At 41.8% G+C, this 20,809-nt stretch overlaps 1 protein-coding gene across 2 annotated transcripts in view; it reads right to left on the minus strand.

Annotated features, from left to right (window-relative positions):
- Positions 1–16,714, minus strand: part of rmdn2 (regulator of microtubule dynamics 2) — a 38,083-nt gene extending 21,369 nt beyond the window's left edge. For both annotated transcript variants that reach the window (XR_014602162.1, XM_084077347.1), the window contains exons 1-4: positions 16,669–16,714; positions 14,578–15,035; positions 1,051–1,228; positions 837–939 (exon numbers count right to left, since the gene is read on the minus strand). Coding sequence is in view for 1 of the 2 variants with exons in the window: in XM_084077347.1 (XP_083933473.1) it covers positions 837–939; positions 1,051–1,228; positions 14,578–15,026 (730 nt within the window). In the remaining variant the exon portion in view is untranslated. The remainder of the gene's footprint in view (positions 1–836; positions 940–1,050; positions 1,229–14,577; positions 15,036–16,668) is intronic.
- Positions 16,715–20,809: the final 4,095 nt, after the last annotated feature.

Consider the following 20,809-nt stretch of genomic DNA (forward strand, 5'->3'; position numbering starts at 1 on the left):
TGAGGAAGGATTATAGAAAAACAGGTCAATCCAGTCTGAACTTCAGTACGCTCACACAGCTGCCTCTGTTTGAGGGAAAGGACATTGTGGTCTACATATTGTTATAGTGTAACTCAAGACGTGAAGAGCGTGGAAAGTTATTAAAACCGGCTTTTAAAAGCACCGTGGGAGGTAATTGTAAAATCATAAAAAATCTACAGTCATGGTTGGCAGTGCACATTTGTACCTCAACCATGCAGCTCTATAGGAGTTGCTGTTGGGCCGTCAGCAACAGGCAATAGACAGCACTGTATACTGTAATCATTAATCCATTAAGACCGGGAATGCATCTGCGTAATTTTAAGATTTATTTGGCCATTCAAAAATAGCAAATATACATTGAAACATTTGAACACATTTTCACGATTTTTTAAAAAATAGCAGATCTACAAGCTCATAGCGCGGCACTCGGTGCCGTGCTATGAGCTTGTATATCTGCTATTTTTGAAAAGCCAAATAAATCTAAAATGACAGAGATGCGTTCCTGGATTGAAGCTTTTTATGAGCTGTGGTCCATCGCAGGAGAACATCACAACATAGTGAATGTATAAGTTCAGCCACAGCCTAACGATCACCTTGTCGTTGGACCCAAAACACAGACCAGATCACTGAATTTCTTTCGAGAAGAGACCAATGCTCACTTGGGTTTTCCAGCTAGAAACTGATGGCTACTACGAGAGCTTCCACGCAATGATCAGTTGGGGAATAGCCAGCATCACAGCTGTGTTTATGACCTCGCATCAACTTGTACCCTGAGTGGGAAGCTTGGAGAACAAGGAATACAAACGAGAGATTACCAGTCTCTGCGTGGGTCTTCTTTTCCTCCAGGCTGGGGCTAATGTCATGAACATCACAGTAGGCACGGATTAGTCGCCATAGAAACGTCGAACTCTGTCCAAACTAGGAAGAAAGATTAATTTAAAAGAAAGAAAGAAAAAGATCATAATGACAACTGAGACCTGCCATTTTGAAATTGGATTGCTGATAATAATGTGTCAACATTCAACACACCTCCTCTCGCTTCTCCAGCAACGTGCTGAGGCTCTCTCTTTTGTCGGACGCAGTGCCTTCATGCAAAGCGTCAATCCTATTGAGAAGTATGGACAGATCGTCCGCAGGCTCTTCCTGCCCACTCTGACCTTCATCATTTGACTCCTCTCCCTCAGAGTCTGTCAGGGCAGTTATGTACCTGAAAAACACAAACCACTTTCTTTAGCACAAACAAGGAAAGAAAAACCACGCATTCAATCACTTTAATCAGACATGATTCAACTTCACTGACATGCACTGAAGAGTGAATACTGGTTACAAATACTAAATGTGACTGTCTTGATTCTGCAATAACCACAAGATGACACTTGGCTTAGGGTGTGCACCAATAAATTATCGGCAATGTTTGGCCCAATAAATGGGCTAAAACCAGTTCACCCTATGATCATAAAAACACAGCTTGGGTCGCAATATAAAACACATCTCCTTCCCTTTGTGAGTGGAATGAAATAGACTCTCCTGAGGCATCTATGTTGTGATGACTAAGAGCCATCATAATCAAGTCTTAACGAGTAGCTTTTACTCGCAAAGCCCCCCCCACACGCATATCCCGCCAGACATTGACAATAATGGATCAGCACTAGTCTGTACACTTGTACAGTATGTCTACATGCAAACCGCCAAAAGTTTGCTTACACAAGGGGGGTCACTTAATTGTTTGTTGGAAAGTCTCGACATCTTAAGGTAGATACCTGAAGGCTTTTCTAATGCACAAGGGGAGACTTGTTGGCCGGGACGAGGCACGCGATGTTCGTATTCATATGTGTTACGGCCTCCTTTCAACTACCCTAAGTAAATTCTAACACCCTAAGCTACCACTTAAGCACAAGCAGTAAAAAGAATTATGCATTAATGCCATAGTCGGGTAGAAATGAAAGACGCGGAGGAAAATGAAAATATGAAAGGCCTCTATTAAGCGTTGGCAGTAGCAACACATGCGTCATCAGTGGTTAAGGGAATGTTTCGGGGTGCGAGTGGTCCTGGCGGGATGTGTCAGAGCGGGCTGCTGTGGCAGAAACATTATGGGACTAACAGGTGCTGCCGTGCCAGAGGCTTCCTCCAGACTCCTCCCTTCAATCCCACACTGATGTGATTAAAGGAGTCTGGGCCTCTGAGCTACAGAGGTGTTTTCTTCAGTGAAAGGAAAAAACGCCGTCAAGTAAAACGTGGCTGACATGGGCAACAAATCAAGAGAACACCGCAACAGTGTGGCGTGCCGTAAGGAAGGAATGCTTCTGGCTCCGATCAATCACAGCCTCTTCTCATACCACTAAAACATGCATATTCTATATTGAGACAATAATGACAAAGATCAGGGTAACTGTCTGAGGGAATTTCTACTTTTTATTAAAAAGGTAAAGATTTCAACTAAGATGCATGACCTGAAAGTGCAAATGTCATTGCTAGAGGCCTATTCTTTTCCTCCGTGTTTAAACCGACTGAAGTCAGCTACATGTAGGCACACCCAGTAAGAGAAATGCTTTCTGTGGGGATTACAGCCGTCAATCTCACCTACCATTTCTGTGGCCGACAGGCCTGGCCTGTTAGCTCACAGACTCCCAGCGCTTGTTGTTTTAAAGCCTATTTGCTTGAAAGGAAGACTCCTAATCCCTCTGCACACACACACAGGCAAACTCTGGGAAACAAAGCATGTTCTTGAGCCATCGACCTCTACCTCACGCACATCCAACGATTTGGTGCGAAAAGGATGACAGATCTAACCCGTAACAGCAGGTAGGCTTAGGCCATCATTTGCCACCAGAATATCTACATATGTTGATAGTACACTATAGTCCCAGTTTACGCTTTCTGGTCCATAATGTCTTCTCTGTCTGACTGCAGGGTAAAATCAAAACCGTATAGGCAGACACTCCAACCATTTATTGGAAAGTTTGTTTAATCTAGGTAAGCTTAAATAAATCTAAATGGGCATGCGTTTGTCTGTATAATGGCCATGTAGTTTGATGCTTTATTCTCCCTCTTTCAGGGAGTTTCATCATTCATCCATTCAATCACTAATTCATTCATTCACGTCCTTTCATTCATTCAGTACTCTTCTCTCTTTAACTCTCCACAGTTGTTTACTCAATGGAGGTGGTGAGAGAGGGAGTGCAGAGTAACTGACTGATCAGCGCATTCCTGTCACAGCGTTCCTACAGCTCATGAATCACTTAACCGAGAGGGTACAAAGGTACATCCGTGAATGTGTGTGTGTCATCATTATCCTTAAAAGTGATTATGACTGTACCCGAATGTAAAGTAAAGAAAAGAAAAAAAAACAATCACAAAATGAGCATTGCTATTTCAATGTCAAGTACAGTACGTCTCACTCTCCTATGTACTGTACCACACAATGGTGTTAAATGGGAAACCTTTATTTTCTTGAAAGGAATGATTGCAGTGTAAGCACAGGTTGAACTGGAAGCACTCAGAATGCTGCATAGCCAAAAGCATAAAAAAAAATAATCACAAAAAGGTTAAAAACAGGGTTAACTAGAAAAAGTGCTCCTCGGAGCACAGGTCTCCGCCAGGTCAGGTAGGTTATTATGACCTCCTGGTGGCGCTGTAATAGGCCAATGTGAAAAGGGTGGTATTTCTTCCTAGGCCTTTCATGGCAATCGGATGCTGCGTTCATGATTTGAGGCATTTTGTTCCAAAAATGGGTTTTGCAAAAATCGGCCTGCTGGTGGCGCTATAACAGGCCAATGTGAAAAGGGTGGCATTTCTTCCTCGGCCTAGTGGGAATGTGCGTGCAAAATTTCATGCGTGCCTAGTGGGAATGTGCGTGCACATTTAGAGCCATTTTATTCAAAATGGACCAATCCTGCAAACTTTGGAAGCCAATCAGGATGGAATATAAAACATTGGACAGATCCGTCTGGATCACATGACTATAGAGATACTGTGTGCCGATTTGCGTGATGTTTGGACAAAATCTGTAGGAGTAATATAAAAAAATGTCTCGCAAAATTCAGCCTCCTGGTGGCGCTATAACAGGCCAATCAGAATTGTTTTAGGCCTGTCTTGAAAGACTTCAGGGTCTGCGATGTCCTTAAGTCGCCTGGAAGGCTGTTCCACAGGCACAGTGCAGCCGAGCAGAAGACCCAGTCCCCCAAAGACCTTGGCAGGGGGAGGCGATACATTCAAATCAATGTCTAACTTTAACCTAAAGGTTCAGAGTTTCAGAGCAATGCACTGCCCCATTACATGTTTAAGGCTCTTGTACCTCGCTCTGCACTGACACACATCTCCTCTAACATTACCATTCTATCAGATGAATGTTAAAGCCGGGTAACAACTAAAACGAAACCTATGAAAATGCATACCAAATATTGAAAATACTAAAAGAATCAATGAAACTGGTGGACTAAAGTTGCAAAAGCTGCTATTTGTGTAGAACACAAACCACTGGAACATTGAGGTTGTATCTTTGTATCGTGCAAACCTTGACCAACATACAGAAGTTGGCGTTTGATGTCCTGTGTGTAATATCATCAACTATTAAAAACACTGGTAAACAACATGAGCTAAAACAATCTCCAAGACTCCAAAAGGTTCTCTCCATCCATTTCAGCATGCTGTGCACTCACCAAGGGAGGTTGGCCATTCAATATGCAAGGACCCTGGGGGGGAATGAGGCACTCTTTCTAGGGAGTTTAGCAGTGCCGGGCGTCATGGTTACATCCTTCAAAACAAACCTGATGAACAGTTACCATCCCAACATCGTTGGGCCTCGGAGCATTCAGCCCCGGCTCATTCAGCCTGTGTACCACTTGTGGAAAGGTCACTGAAACTCTGCAAAATAACAATGACTGGCTGGACCAGCATCAAATCTGTAAGAGATACCTTCCAATTTTCCCATTCTTCCCACAGATCAGCTGCCGACCTGGCCATGTGGTGACATCATCAGGTTTCACTTCACCTTGACATCATGAAACCAGCTGGCGCTGACTATGCCCCCTGTTTGTTGTGATAAGTAATGGCATGCACAACAACAAATGAACACGACGAACAATTAGGTGGCATTCATCTGTGAAAGACAGGTTGTGACATTATCAGCGCTACAACTGTGATAAATCACACTGCGTGTTTCTTTCATACTAGATTACTCTCAAGTTGTTACCGACAGGTGTCATTGACAGCTCTCGTCTACACTGGAGAATCAGGTTTATCAGGAGATACTGTGATTTGTCCCTCAAAAGGACAGGTACTGCATTGCATAATGAGCTTTTAACCCTCAGATATCACCTCTACACAAGAAACTTATTGTACACAAAGGAGGCTTAGGCTCGTAATGAAACTTGCCTAAAGGCAAGAACATCCAACAATATACATAAACAGGGTGGAGAGAGGGACGCCTGTACTTATAACTGAAAGAAAAAGAAACATAGGTGAGAAATATCAATGTCACTGACATGGTGTGAGTTTCTTACGAAGCTTTATCCCCTAAGCATGTGCGTGTGTGTGCGTGCACGGGGGGTGGGGATGTGAGGCCTACAGTACTAGTTTTTCAGCAAAACACTGGAATTGATAGGAGGAACAGAGCCAACCGACAAAGGCCGCCAGCGTGTTCACGTCTCGTGCTGAGAATTACCACAGAGGCATAACATTTTCCTCCTTTTTTAGATAGTAACATGTTAAGCCCAGTTGCATACATTTGGAACAGTACAGAGATACTCTGTGTACACCGTTTGCAGGCGTCCTTCAGATCAGATGCAGAAAATCAATAAAAAAACACTAGTTTGAGGGTTTTTTGAGCATGAGAAGACTTTTCTATAAATGGTGCACCTGGAGGAGCCTAGGAAAGCAACTGCGGGTGATTGACAAACAATATTTGTTCTATAGTTTCCAAAACAACATGTAAATGCCTATAGTGGAGAAATTTGATCGAGTCTGTTGGAGCCATCTTGGACACTCAACACCACCATGACATCATTGAACAATTAGGCAAGAAGCGTTTAATCCCAAAACAGACAATGAGTTCCTTTTCCTCTTTATAAACATTTCTGTGTGTGATGATCAGACATGCCTCTTGTTAAACAAAACTGATCTGCTTAAATCAACAACTAGCCACTAGCCAGCAGCATAAATGGTATTATTTAGAGAGAGGGGGGGTATGTTATAATGTCCTTGAGCTACAGCGGCGTGACGTGAATAAACGGCAGTGGGAACTGTTGGAGGAATTACAAGTTCCTACAAGAGACATTTAAATGAAGTCTCTGACAGCTTGGCGCAAAGTCAAGGTGATTGATGGCCTCTTTACTTGTAGAGGTAGCACTGAGGAAGCTGTTGTGACAAATGAAGAGTGAATGGGGCAAGCGATTGGAACTCTCTACTTTTCAGTGGCTGCATCTAAATCTTTATCATTTTGATATACACTGCCCTGTGTGAGATTGTGACATACTTACTTACTCATTTTAACATTTAAACCTGATTTATGCTTTGTCATACGAGGTTTCGCTCACTGAAAATATCTATTTTGTTGTGAGCTTGTACAGTAGATCTGCCATTTTTGGGAGCGACACCATTGTACACATTAAGAGTGCTGCAACAGCACTTAAGTACTCTTATGAGTGCACACTGCACAGACTCATGTTTGAGCAAGACCCATCTAATCAGCAAGTACACCAGGAATGGTCACAGTTGGGATATCTTTACAAACATGCCAAACAAAGCTGGTTTTAAAAATATGATGACTAAGATTATTACATGAATAAACTGCAATTTGCTCTAGTAGAACTAGAAAGCCAGTTTCCAAACACAGGTTGGAAAAGTATGAAGCTTGAAAAAACATTCACATCCAGTAAAATAAGCAGAGCTCCGTCCTTACTGTAAGAGGCCAATCTGTACATGCCCCTGTAGTTGCCTCATAGATACATAACTGTTTATGTTGTGATTTACTGGAGTGAAGTTTATAATCCACACATTCTGAAATGCAATCTTTGATGATGATAATAATTGTCAGTCAGTATTTGGCATCAACAGTTTTAGAGTCTTTAGAGTTTTAGAATCATACAGACCTGTATTTCGAGCAAAGCAAAATTCTTCCTAAACCCACAAATCCGTGCCATATTTTTAAGGCAGTTGATTTGAATCAAAAAGCTATATAACAGTACAGTAGTTAGCAACAAGGATTGCCCCACCCTTACCATCAGGGTTCTTAGTTACATAAGAGAATTTAGCATGGAGATATTATGCTATGATTTCCAACAAGTTCCAAGACAGTCCAAACAGACATGGAGAGCCCTTTAAATGGATGTGAGGATTAGGGGGTGTAATTGGTTTCTCTGGTTGAACGCCAGGCATTCCCTAAGGGGGTGGAATTTCTTCACTGCACCTTTTCCCACAAAAACCCACACCCTCCGCTCGTACAAATAACAGAGCGCGGGGAAAAGGCTCTTCAATTACCGCAAGGTGTGTGCGTGATTTGATTTCTCTTAAAGCATAATAACCCGGACTGTAATTAAGAGCGTTTGATGAGGGCCGATGCATGCCAATCAAGAGCTGGGATTCTTGGCTGCTAGAGGGCAGTCCCTTCACGCTTCTGTCTGCCTCTCAAACAAATGGGGAGAGTGATGTTTACAGAGGGGAGAGGTTTGAGCTGATATGACCCCTGTTCAAACATAGTCTGTACACAGGTTTTTTTTTGTATGTCTCCGTTGCATTACACTTAATCCCAAGGATAGGGAACACAGGCAAAGTCTGTGCAATGTTCACCTGCTATAAACATTAACATCAGAGGCTATTACATGCCATTGACCAAACATAAGACACAGATAAGCACAATGAGCAACAAAGACATTAAGATGATTAAAAACCTCTTTCCCACCAAAGAAAAATCATCATTATCAATAATTGTGATTCGTAATCGTGATCACAATATTAAGCAAAAATAATCAGGATTATCATTTTAGCCATAATGGTGCAGCCCTTCAAACATGTGTCCAGTATTTATGAACAGAAACTGCTAAAGCTAAAAGTGTCACTGACCTCCAGCTATGCCTCCAGTGTGTGCAATGCGCTTCTTAAAACAGAAACAGTCAACAACAAAAAAAGAAATCGGATTCATTATTCCAGGTACTCAGGTACTGGATGTTCAGTTGGCCTGTTCAGTTATGTTGTTGTTATACAAAATCGCTCCCAGCTGAATAGCAGATTGCTGCCAGGGTACACAGCAAAAACCTGAGAATAATGTATCCTCATGGGTCCATTGTTACACATTCAGAGTTAAAGTCACACTCAGGATTTTGCTGTGTATAAACAAGGAGCGGAGGTGGGGAGGAACCACATACTGTAGCTCTGATCTAGGGCCCATTACACACCTCATCCCTGACTTCCCTGCCAATGCAGGTAGGGCTCAGCTTTTTAATGTCTCCTAGGCAGAGCACAAGAATTGGTCGAGTCAGTCCAGGTGATGCATCGAACCCTGCTAGAGAACGTCACATACTGTAGAATGTAGATCACCCGAGGCAACACACAAGGACCAAAACTGTATTTGTCTTGTTCACAGATTTGATACAATTTATGACACGAGTGTTGAGAAGATACCTTTGCTCGTGTCCAAAAAAAGCTTAAGCCTGCCTGACTGCAAAACATTTAATGGGTTAATGATTGTCACTTAACTGACGATATTTGTTTTCACAAGATGAGATTTAAAGTGGCAGTCCATTCTAAGGAAAGACATCTGTTGTTTATGTTATTTTAAGTTGGCGTGTGATCAAGGTATTTGGCTGTGGATAGAGGTGGATGACTGGGCATGTGGCACTAGATTCCTCGGCTGCTCTCTCCAACACCTGAGGCAGATTCATACCTCACATTTAGCCACAGAAAATAAGCAAGTCAGGCGGTTGGCAATGCCAAATGGGCACATGACTTAAGATACTTATCTAAAACACATATCAACCATACTGACAACTTTACAAATCATGATCAAGTTGATCATGATGTTGTTGGATGAATCTAAGGGTGACAGGGTTAATCATAATAATCAATGAATCGAATTATAGAACACTGGATTACATTTGGGTACAATTTTCTATCTTTTTCCCCACAGTTTTTACAACTTGACCAATATGAATACTTGTCTTTGTGCCATATTATAAGATTAAAAGTTACAGCATTTTTGACTGCAAAACATATTAGGCAATTTTAACATTACCGCTTGGTCCTACTGTGTTTTTATACCACTGCCACTTGAAATCATGGCATTGAATGTGATATTCTACTCCAATCTCATTGACAAACACATACTGTAGGTTAACCTTGATTTATGTCTTTTCAAAGCATTGTGCTACCTCTCGTTTACCCCCACACCACACTCCTGTATAAATTATTTTTCCCTGTAATTCGGGAGAGTGAATTCTTCCTTTCGCTGTGTCTCGAGTGTCGAAAACATGTCTCTGCCTAATCTCTAACCAGTTATTCGCATTTAGACAGCAAAAGAACTGGCTCTCAGTAGTCTAGAACTAAGAACCGCTTACGAAAGGGGCTTGGGGCTGGATTATCATGACCAACAAAGAACATCATTCATGATGTCTGTCTCTATAACATTAGTCGTCTATAACATATCTACGTATGTAGTTTGACACAAAAATGTAGCCCCTTTGACTTTAGAATTCACTATTTCAAAACTTATAAAACATAAGTGAAAATATAGCTGCAAGCAGCGATAATACAGGGCCAGATTGAGAGAGAGAGAGCGAGAGCGAGAGCGAGAGCGAGAGAGAGAGGGAAACTGGAGAGAGAGAGAGAAACGGAATAGATTGGAGAGAAAGAGAGGGAGAGAGACAGACAGACATGGAAACGGAATAGATTGGGGAGAGAGAGAGAGAGAGCCATGGAAACGGAATAGATTGAAGAGAGACATGGAAACGGAATAGATTGATGAGAGAGAGAGAGATGGAAACAGAATGGATTGATTGGACATCTCAACCTATTGCCATTAACAGGAATCGAACTCTCAACCTTCGGACTAATAGGCTGCAACACTAGCTATAGTGCTATAGCTTTGTCCAGGCTGATGTTGTCTGTTGAGGATCACAAACTCTTGCCTTCTGTCATGACCCAAGCTCCTGTTTGACTAACACTAAGATCACTCGTTCACAAACCATTTACCAATGAAGAAATTGTACATCTCCTCAGAACCAAAACTAGTGAAAGTAGCCGATCTACAAGCTCACAAACCATTAAAAGTTGTCAGATTGTACATCGGCTATTTTCACAATGAAATATGTTATACATTGAAAAAACATACTCTCATTGCTATCTGAAAAGTTGTGAGATTGTAGATCAGCTATTTTCACAATGAAGTATGTAAAAAACACTCAATTAAGTATTTCATGTTATCTTTAACAATTGCAGATGTATTCATTGATAGTCATGTTGTGTGAAATGCAACTTAGATGAAGTCTGCACCAAGTGAGGCTTGAACCTGTGACCTTGAGGTTGTGAGACATACACTTAAGCGGGACGCTATTGGACCAACAGACAAACCTATGAAAAAAGAGATCACACCGATCATACAGTTTCACGCAAATAGCTGAAAAATCCTGGGTTTAAGTGTTTTTCAAACTGCTCAAGATTGCGGACAATCTAAGGGCGGTGCTTACTGGTCAACGTGATAGATGTGTTCCTCATTAGTCAAGGCACATGTGTAAGCAGGTCTAATGGCAATCGGCCAAACGAGGCATGACTTTTGCCTGTTTAAAGTTTGCATTTTAAAAAAATTGCTATAGCGCCCCCGTTTGACCAATTGGAGTAAGATTGGTTTCAGTGATATTTGGAATGGCCCTTTACATTTCTGCAAAGTTTCAAAGAATGGTAAGTCTGCATGTATATGTTAGGGGCAGATGAATAATTGTCATAAAACTGCAATATTCAATGGCTCATTAAAGCTTCATTTTTTCACTTATGGAAAATCTTTTGCAAACGTTTGTCGGCATAGGTCCAAAGTTCATGTGTAAAACGTTTCGTGCAGATTGCTCAAAAATCCCAGGAGGAGATGCTTTTTACTGCTTTTCATATAATTCGAAATGGTGGGAGATCTAAAGGTCAGAGGTCAAAAGTCAAACAGTGAAAGTTGTTAGGCATGAGGAGACGCATGTGTGCATCGAAGTTTCATGGCTGTAGGTCAAACAGGGCATGAGTTGTACCTGTTCAAAGTTGGCATTTTCAACTGAGTGCTATAGCGCCACCTTTTGACGAAAGATTGTGAGAATTATTTCTTGATAGTTTTTCATGACCATCTACCATATGGCCGAGTTTTGTAAAAAGCGTATGCACGGTTCAGCCAGAACTGGCAAAAACGGCAGAAGAAGAAGAAGAAGAAGAAGAAGAAGAAGAAGAAGAAGAAGAAGAAGAAGAAGAAGAAGAAGAAGAAGAAGAAGAAGAAGAAGAAGAAGAAGAAGAAGAAGAAGAAGAAGAAGAAGAAGAAGAAGAAGAAGAAGAAGAAGAAGAAGAAGAAGAAGAAGAAGAAGAAGAAGAAGAAGAAGAAGAAGAAGAAGAAGAAGAAGAAGAAGAAGAAGAAGAAGAAGAAGAATACTGCCAATACCAAAACAGGTACAGAGCTGAGAGCTCTGTCCCTGTAATTACCAATATAGTATGGTCAGGGCCAGCCAAGTGCAGGTGGAAAAGGAAGAAATTGAGAAAGATAGAAAAAATAGCAAGAGAAGGAAGACTAAATAAGAAAAAAACTGTTGTGTCTGGATCAAAATGTTCATAAAATCATTAAGATAGAAAAAATAGCAAGAGAAGGAAGACTAAATAAGAAAAAAACTGTTGTGTCTGGATCAAAATGTTCATAAAATCATTAAAGTAATTTTGTCTTCAATTCCACTGTATATTTTGGTCAAGCCCCAGAACAGAGAGGGAAAAGTGAAGCTCGAGTCGCCTGGAGGCAGACTCTGGAAGTGCAGCTGGCTATGCATAGAGACACACGGCCGGAAGCGGAAGGCCTAAAAATTCACGCCCACTTTTGAGACCGCGCCGCTACTCGAGGTCCGTTAGAACGATGAACTGCAGCTCTCAATGCAATCTCTATGAGAGTCATTGTAAAATACCGTAATTTCACTGGTTAACTAGTGAGGCTGTAGCAATTTTTTTTGTGTTATAATAAACTGTCCCATTTGTTTAATTTATCCTTTTTAATGTCCCATATCTGTCATCTCGATATACTACCCACAATATACTATATTATACTCCATCAGTGTGTCAAAACCGCTAGCATCGGAGATCTAGAGTTTAAGTGGTCGCATGGTATATACGTCACGGACGCATCCCTTGAGGTTTTCAATACCCAGAAAACTGGCGAAAGTGGCCGTTTTCAATATGTTTTGGTCATTATCTCTGGAACAGAAGGTCCAATCTGCTCGGTTCAAAGGTTGTTGGATGTGAGGACATTAAGCACGCAATGACACATTTTCGGGTTATTTGTTTTTTTTTAGGGGAGGCGAGATCTTAGTTGGGGAGGCGACCGCCTGTCCTGCTTCTACAGTGGGTACGCCACTGGGCTCGGCGCTCGTAAAGACAGTGATGTCACTGAAATGCGACAACTTGTCTGTCTGCTGTTTACCCTCTGCTGTGTTAACATTATGGGTACCTCGTTAAAGTGGCAAATTAAATGTGAAACACATCAACTATTAAGAAAACAAGAAGATATGTTGACAAAGACACTCCATACATTTGGAAACATATTTTTATTTAAATCAATATCGTCTCATGTAGGAATATTTTAAAAGTAGGCTAACTCTCATATCCTCTCATAGAGATTACATTGAGAGCTGCAGTTCATCGTTCTAACGGACCTCGAGTAGCGGCGCCGTCTCAAAAGTGGGCATGAATTTGTAGGCCTTCCGCTTCCGGCCGTGTGTCTCTATGAATGAGCGAAAACGGTTTCAACCAACGGGCTCGACTCAAGACCTTGCGCACGGAGGTGACACTACTGTGCATGCGAGACATAACTCTATGACGCAAAACGACGCGGAGGAGCCCTGTGACGTAATCGTCCCCAAACACCGAAGAAGGGGCTAAAAGGCAGTATGTGCTGGGCGAGAAACTCCATAGAAATGAATGGGCGAGGTTACCACTCTAGTTATTTTGAGTCTATGGTTTTTCTTAGTTACTCAGAGGAAGTCTGGCCTAGCACTGGACCAATGTGAAGAGTTGTGTTGGTTCTAGTCATACGTTGAGTTGGCGGTGCCTGGTATTGAACCCAGAACCTTGTGACTCAATTTGGCACCCTATTGACTGAGAAACACAGGACCCAGGAACACAGTACATCATGTTTACTGTTCAGTAAATGGATGCTAGTGTCAAAAATTCATTTATCAAGACAAATTTCAGACAATACATCTAGACAATTTAGAGATGTCTGTCATTTATTTGTACAAATATTGATTTCTCCATAAATGAGAAAACTCATGTTTAACCACTTGAACCCCAGCATCTCTATTCTGGGGGGAATATTGGCCAAAAATAGCCGACCTACAAAAAGGCGGAGCAACAGGCCAATAACATTGTATATAGTAGACAGTGGAGATCCATGATTAGGATACAAACAGCTGCTCATTAGGATACAAACAGCTGCTCATAAATAATAATGGGGTTACAATGGGGTTGTTTTTATCACATGGTAATCTGTCTAAGCTAATGAAAGTTATAGAAACAACCAAAATACTAAAGGCAGTTCACCAACACTAACTTTGGCAAGCTTGCCCTGCAAATATGCGGAGAAACAAAACACGTCTAATAACGGTGAGGACGTCCCAGTATGATCTTTCAATATTGATATTAACTAGTGTAGTGACGGTTTATGTCTCCTTTGATCAAAAGGAAATATTTTTTAAAATACATTACCTAGGCCTATAACAATAAGTACAGGACTGCTTCACCCAAAAATGTTTGTGTAACTAAGAGATGTCATGCATAGATTTTCAACTACGATAAAAACATTCACACGTTCACTTTGGAATGTCCTGGTTGTACACAGACTGCTGCACTGCTCTTTCGTGGTTTGTGATCAGTTATGGTTCTGTATCATGATGTCATGCGGCCTGAGCTGTGATTGGTCTACTTTTGATGGGTCATACTGTGTACTGTACACACAGACAACGGCTGTTAAAGATGGCTTGGCCTTCAGCCAGGCCATAAAATAACAAAAACAAATCTACTTGCCTGTAAACCAAAAATGTTTTGTTAAGAAGTCAACAAAGAAAACAAGTATTCTCTTCAGCTAGTGCCTTGCACTTTGGCTGCCAAAATGTGGTCCGAAATATACTGTTTTAGGCAGGAGAAAACGCACACCAAGGATGTGAGATGAAGTGCTGTTGGCAAGCAGAATAATAATAATAATTATTATTATTATTAACTGACCAATGTTTCAGCCATAGCTTTCGACTGGGTCTTCTGAAGTCTATGGAAGACCCAGACGAAGGCCCATGGCTGAAAAACTACAGTATACAGTATACAATGGGGGACTTTTAGGGTACTCACCCGCCCTCGCTCTCTGCTTCTTCTGAACTCTGACCCTCAGCTCTGGCTCCAGAGAGGGCCCGTGCAGCCCTCTTCCTGCGCGTGGGTGTGCTCCTGTGAAGGGGTCCGACGGCTCCCTCCGCTAAGCTACGACCTCTCAGCTCATCCCTCACATGGTCCTGCAATGTGGGTAGAGCATTCTTCAATGCCTTCATCTCATCTTTCAGCTCCGAAACGCACTGAATCAGGGCTTCAAGGCGGGCCAGAACTTCGGCCTGGCCCCTGGGCAGACACGTGCCATCCACCATCATCATGCCAGCAGCCCGCTCATCATTACTGTGGAGGTATGCTGATGGAGAGGAAGATCTTCGTCTGGACGTTTGGCTCTGGTACCAGACTGCAGCCAAGCTGACACCGGCAACCCCAGCCAATGCACCCAGAAGCAGCACCTTGCCGTCTGCCTGGGCCATTCTGGAGACCTTCAAAGGAAGGAAAGGGACACAAACAGATGAAACGTTGGAATGTTGTATCTGCTGCTGTTTGCCGTAAATAAAATTTGGCGCATTTAAAAGAGAGTTGCCAGCCCCCATCTTGTTTTGATGAACAGATGAAGGCAGCCACACTACTGATAAATATATTAATCTTTCAGTTGTGCTGAGTGCTGACTTGTTTACACACTGACGTGGCTGATGTCTCAGCATACAGTAGGTGTACCTTAAACTCTTGTTCCCTTTTATTTCCATCTCACAAGGAGATAAAGCCTTGTAAAGAACTACTGTCGACAGTGTCTAACCGGAAATACGGGAAGTACAGGGATACATGCTGTCCAGCCTACCAGAACTTCCTGTAGCCTTGACCTTCCTGTATTTCAGGTTCAGACACTTTCGCCTGTAGTTTCTGTCCAGCCTTAGGTGTACATTCCTCACAGCATTCTGCAAATATTTTTGCTGCGTTCACAAGTAATTAAAAATAAATAAAATGAAATAAAATTGCTGCAAGTTGGTTTGGATTTAAACTAGCCTGCAGTCTTTTTGTGCTAGCTGTTATGTATCTAAAATCTGAAACTGTATCACAAAACATATTAGACATTAGCCATGGACCTCCAAAAAGTAAAATGTTAAAATGTTAGATGTTAATCCAACTGATTAGCATAATGTATTATGCCCACCATGAAACATTTTCAACTCCTTGAGCATGCCTGAAGAAGGTCAAATGACGAATAGCAATACATTTTTGGCTACTTGCAGAGTGTTCTGAGTATGCGGTTGCCGCTTTCTTTTGAACTACTTGAGCATTAAAACAGATTGTAGTCCGTCAATGTCAAATGTTTTGGTTTCTTTGTTATTGTTTTTTTTTCTTGAGCTTGATTTTTTATTTTAGGTATGAACATTAGTAGATAAACATGCTCATTACAGAAACAGAAATTGCTACACTCACAACAATTTGCTACACGCACAACAATAAATAAGCTTCAAGCTCAACGATACCTTCTTGCTGACTGATTTCATCATCATTCACCTGCAGTACAGTAGGGTGGTTGAATGTTTACACACGAAAGACTGGTTGGCCAGCCATGGGTAATTGGATAAACACTAATCACTTCACGAGCAGTTAATTCTGACAAGAAGCTCTCTAACGTTACAAGATAACATTACAAGAGCCTTTCACACACTGATATCCAATGACAACACATCCAGCAAGCAATCTGCCTTCACTTAAGTTAGTTAATGGATGATGGTGTTGTATCATAAACCAGTGGTTGCCAAAGTGGATTACAGGGACTGTCTGGGTTCATTGATGGAGTTCTAAATGGACCCTTACAAGTCTGTAACTCTGACAGTGTACAAATGGAACGAAATGGACCCTAACGGGTGCCTTTGGTTCCATTAGTATACTGTCAGAGTTAAGGGGAGACCTTGATATGTAAAAGTGTGAGAACCATATGTCATAAACAATAACAGTGAATTGCCCCTGTTCAATGTCCTGCTACCAGGATACACTATTCCATGAGATTTCACTGTCAACATACGCTTACTTTTACACATGCATAATCAAGTCAAGGACTTCCATTCATATGTCATTGTTATTGATAAATAATACAATAATAGAGACCTTTCCTCGGCAGGTAAGCAGGCCAGCAGCACCTAACGTCTCTTTAAGACAGCAGAGTCCAGGTCACTGTGCAACTTATTAAACCTTCCGTCTTTGCTAAATAGCCCCACAGAAGGGTTCCGCGCTGCACCAGTCGTTCAGCCTACTCCTGTTTCTTGTTATTCTACTTGGAAATTTGGTGCAAGCTAGGCGCAGTGAAGCCCCGTCTGTGTTTTGTTGGTAAGAATTGATTATTATTGTTTTGTACATTGGTAGCCTTGGATCAAGACTAGCATAGATGTATTTGATCGAGTCTGACTTTTACTTTCGTATCTACGATAGTCTTGGCTAGCACCCCCCATTTCGTCCTGCACTTTGACCAGGGAAGCCCGTACTTCTCCGTACATGTACAAAAAATATATGTAAAGGTGCTTACCCGGTTGCCCGAACTGTTAACTAGCGTTGCGGAGTCTTTTTGCAATGTATTAGTCCATATGTCTCAATAAAGAAGTGTTTTAATCCCGTCTGTTTTGGGATTCTGTCGGAATTTCCTTGGCGGTAGTGACAGATAGCATCCGGTGAAAGCCGGAATTATACTCAATGTAAACAGGAAGTAAACGAGGGGGGAATGGTGTTCGGCCACAGACGGGATTAAAACACTTATTTATTGAAAAATACAGACTAATACATTGCAAAAAGACCCCACAGCGCTAGTTAACATTTGGGGAAACCGGGTAAGCACCTTATGTATTTCTTTTGTACCTGTACGGAGAAGTACGGGCTTTACTGGTGATAGTGCGTCCTGCATTGGGGGGACTACTATCGTAGATACGAAAGTAAAAGTCAGACACGATAAAATACATATGATAGTCTTGTCTTGATCCAAGGCTAGTACATTGGTTTCCTTAATCATTTGTATAATCATTTTATCTCCCATCTTTATCAGAGGATATGTTTGCATAATTATGTACTAGTACAGTATTTTCTGTTAATGCAATTTGCACTTAAATAAACATGATATAATAATCAGTAGGCTAATAATAATAATAATAAGATCCATCCAGTTATGAGAGGCAGCCAACAATGGTAATGCTGATTAAAAGCAACTGACATGCAGCAGCACACTGCGCTGTAAACGGCTGCTCTGCAGAAATACCCAGACTCTTCAACAAGATAAAACTCAATGAAGGAGCAACACATTGACCAAGAGATGCACAGTTTACCTCCACCTGTTCCACAGAACAGAGCTGTCAATGCCACTACACACCTTGTGGAGTGAGTTCTGACCCTGCTCCCCAGAATACTGTAGGCCTAGGAAATGCCCTGAGAAAGCCAGTGCGCAATTCTCAGTTTTGTCCACATAACAAAAGCTGTTGTGTGCCTTTTTGCAGCCATAGATTCCACATAGCAAAAATGCATTGAGTTGAAAAATCCTAGACCTAAAATAACAATCCTTAGGCCTAAAGGAAAGGTTCAGCCTGACCGTAGCATAAGGCCACCCCTTATAAGCATACAGCTTGGGTGAACCATTAGGGCACACAAGTCACTCACTCTCTGCTAAATTCACTGACAACAGAACACAGATGTGCTCAATTGGCTCAAACTTTCAACAAAGCCTCGAGCGCAACAATTCTCACTGAGCACATCACAGGGTGTCTCCTTCTAACTCCCTGTAGGACGCATTAGGACAAACGACGATGGAAAATGACTTTCCACGACTCCAAACCCCAAATGGCACAAGGAGATAGCTGATGCATACTGTACATTAACTTTGACCGTGTCAAAAACCCTGAACATTAACTGCTACTGATGACCAGATTGGTGGTTTCCCGTTTGAATGGGTTAATGTAACGCGCATTGTAGAGTGCTTTGGATAAAGGTGCAATAGAAATGTAGACCATTTACCATTTGATTGAAACTGCAGTAAATGAGCACAGAGCTGAGGAAGCATGTCGCTAGATCAACTCCTCTTTCTACACACCACTTCTGGAAGCCCAATCATTTCATTTCACCTTGCAAGTGGAGGTGGTAGACTGATAATGTGTACCCTGTAATGTCTGCACCACTGTGGGAAACAATTCTACAGTAGCTGTAATGTTCTGTCCATCTTCAGGAGCCAAGCTTTCAGTGGAAGTTACCGGCGGGGCATCACTGGTATGTTCCAGGGGATCTCCAAGGGCAGCGTCACCTTTAGCTGGGTCACTTCTCCTCAACAGCTCCTCAACCCTGACTCTCTCCAACAGTGGGGGATCAGAGCAATAAAGGCATAGAGAGCAACCATTTCAGCCGTGGTGTGTGCAAACACATCCACTCCAAGGGGTGGATCTTTGTGGAGTATCAGTGAGAACCAGAGGGGAGAGCAGTTATTTTGTTTTGTGGTAAACAGATCAATTTACACCCACCCCAAATTAGTCCAGATTTGTCTCACAACTCTGAGGGAGTGGAGACAGAGTGACTGCACCACAGGTTCTCTGCAGCGTTCAACAGCATTAAAGAATGCCATCCTGCCATCCGGTGGAAGTGGAAACAGGTGAGAGTGGCCAGTAAATGCAGGTCTGATGAAAAGAGTGGGAACAGGTGTGTAGATGGGCAGGTAAAAAAGGTAAGGAGAATGAGGTTAGTTGGAAGGAATGTGGGAGTTGCTGGAAGGGAGAGAAAGAGACAGACAGATGTGGCAGGAAAGGAGAAGACAGACGGTGACACTTGGCAGATGAGCTGGGGCTAGGGTCAGGACCTGTGCTATAGACTTTTTATTTATATGTCTCTTTTTAGAGTTACGTTGGATATGTACAAGTAGGATATTATGAATGTGTATTTTGGAATTTAAAAAGTAGGGTTCTTTGTTAAAAAAAAAAAAGTCAGGTTGGTCACCAATTTCATCCAATCAGGAGAGAGTACCCATTTATCTGCTTAAATGTTATAGCGTTCCAGTTCCAATTGTCATAACTTTGAATTTCACTTGTTTATCCTGTATCCTGTATGTGTTCTCTCTCCTGATTGGATAAAATTGGTATCCTGACCTGAAAATGCATTTTCCGTTTACTAAAGAGCTGGACAGACGGGGAGACACTGACACCTGTTAATAACACTCTACACTACAGCAATGATTTCTATCACAATATAGAGCTATTTAACACTTATTTTAACAGAGAATCACTTACCCTACCTTAATCTAACATCTGTTGTTATGAAAGTAATATATATCCAGTCGAGGTGAAGCTGATAAGAAATATGTTTATTTGTCGAGTACAACCGCATCAAAAACAAGCATGTTTCTCTTGAATGTCCTGTCCCCCCAAAGGCCAAAAAGGGCCTGTACCCTGAGCTACAAACTCTAATCCTCCTCCCCACGTGGTGTCCCCTCCAAGCCCTCTTTAAAGAAGTCCCCCCTCATATCAAGCCAGGCCCAGGGGGTCCCATGACCAAGAAACAATAGGTGTGGCATGGGCTTTTACATAAGCTTGATCAAAAGCGTTGATTCAATCAAAGGCATGCCTTCAGGGCAAGGTGTTTATGATCCCTTTAACAAAAGGAGCTAACACCTAAAGGATTACAGATAAAATGGAATAATGAAATAATAGCATCCATACAATCATAAATGATAAATCAGTATTTGACAGTACAATATTGCCATAACACTGTCTGCGGACTTGGCTTGGCCGGTGTATTTGTAAGTCTACAGTTGACTAGAACTGGTACAGTACATCCCATAAGCTGGAGGTACAGGATCATTGTAATTGGCTAGTAGAGACATTGCTCTGCAACATTTGTTTTAGTTTTTTGAGAATTGAATGATGCTGATTGAACTAGTAACGCATTGTATGCATGTATGTATTTTTTCAAGGTGTGCTTGTGTAGCCTACTGTAGGAGATTGCAGATAGAAAACCAAGAAAGGTTTTGTAAACAAGAATGATCCATGTCTAGTTACACATTTTCATTACACACATGAAGGCCATTTTAGTCACCCTGTACTCACTCCAGTGACGCAACCTTACCTCACATCCAAGGCTGCAGATTGCGGCAACTGAAGCTCCTGTTCTCCCCTATCCACTCACAGCAGTACTGCGTAACCTCAAGTGATCTCTGTCAGGCAGCGCTATATTTTATGGCAAATGCCTTGTGGAATTTATTGACCCTTTGATATAAGTTTAGCCCTAAGCT

Source organism: Gymnoscopelus microlampas (assembly GCF_963454915.1).
Source record: "Gymnoscopelus microlampas genome assembly, chromosome: 13".
In the NCBI taxonomy this organism is placed as follows: domain Eukaryota; kingdom Metazoa; phylum Chordata; class Actinopteri; order Myctophiformes; family Myctophidae; genus Gymnoscopelus; species Gymnoscopelus microlampas.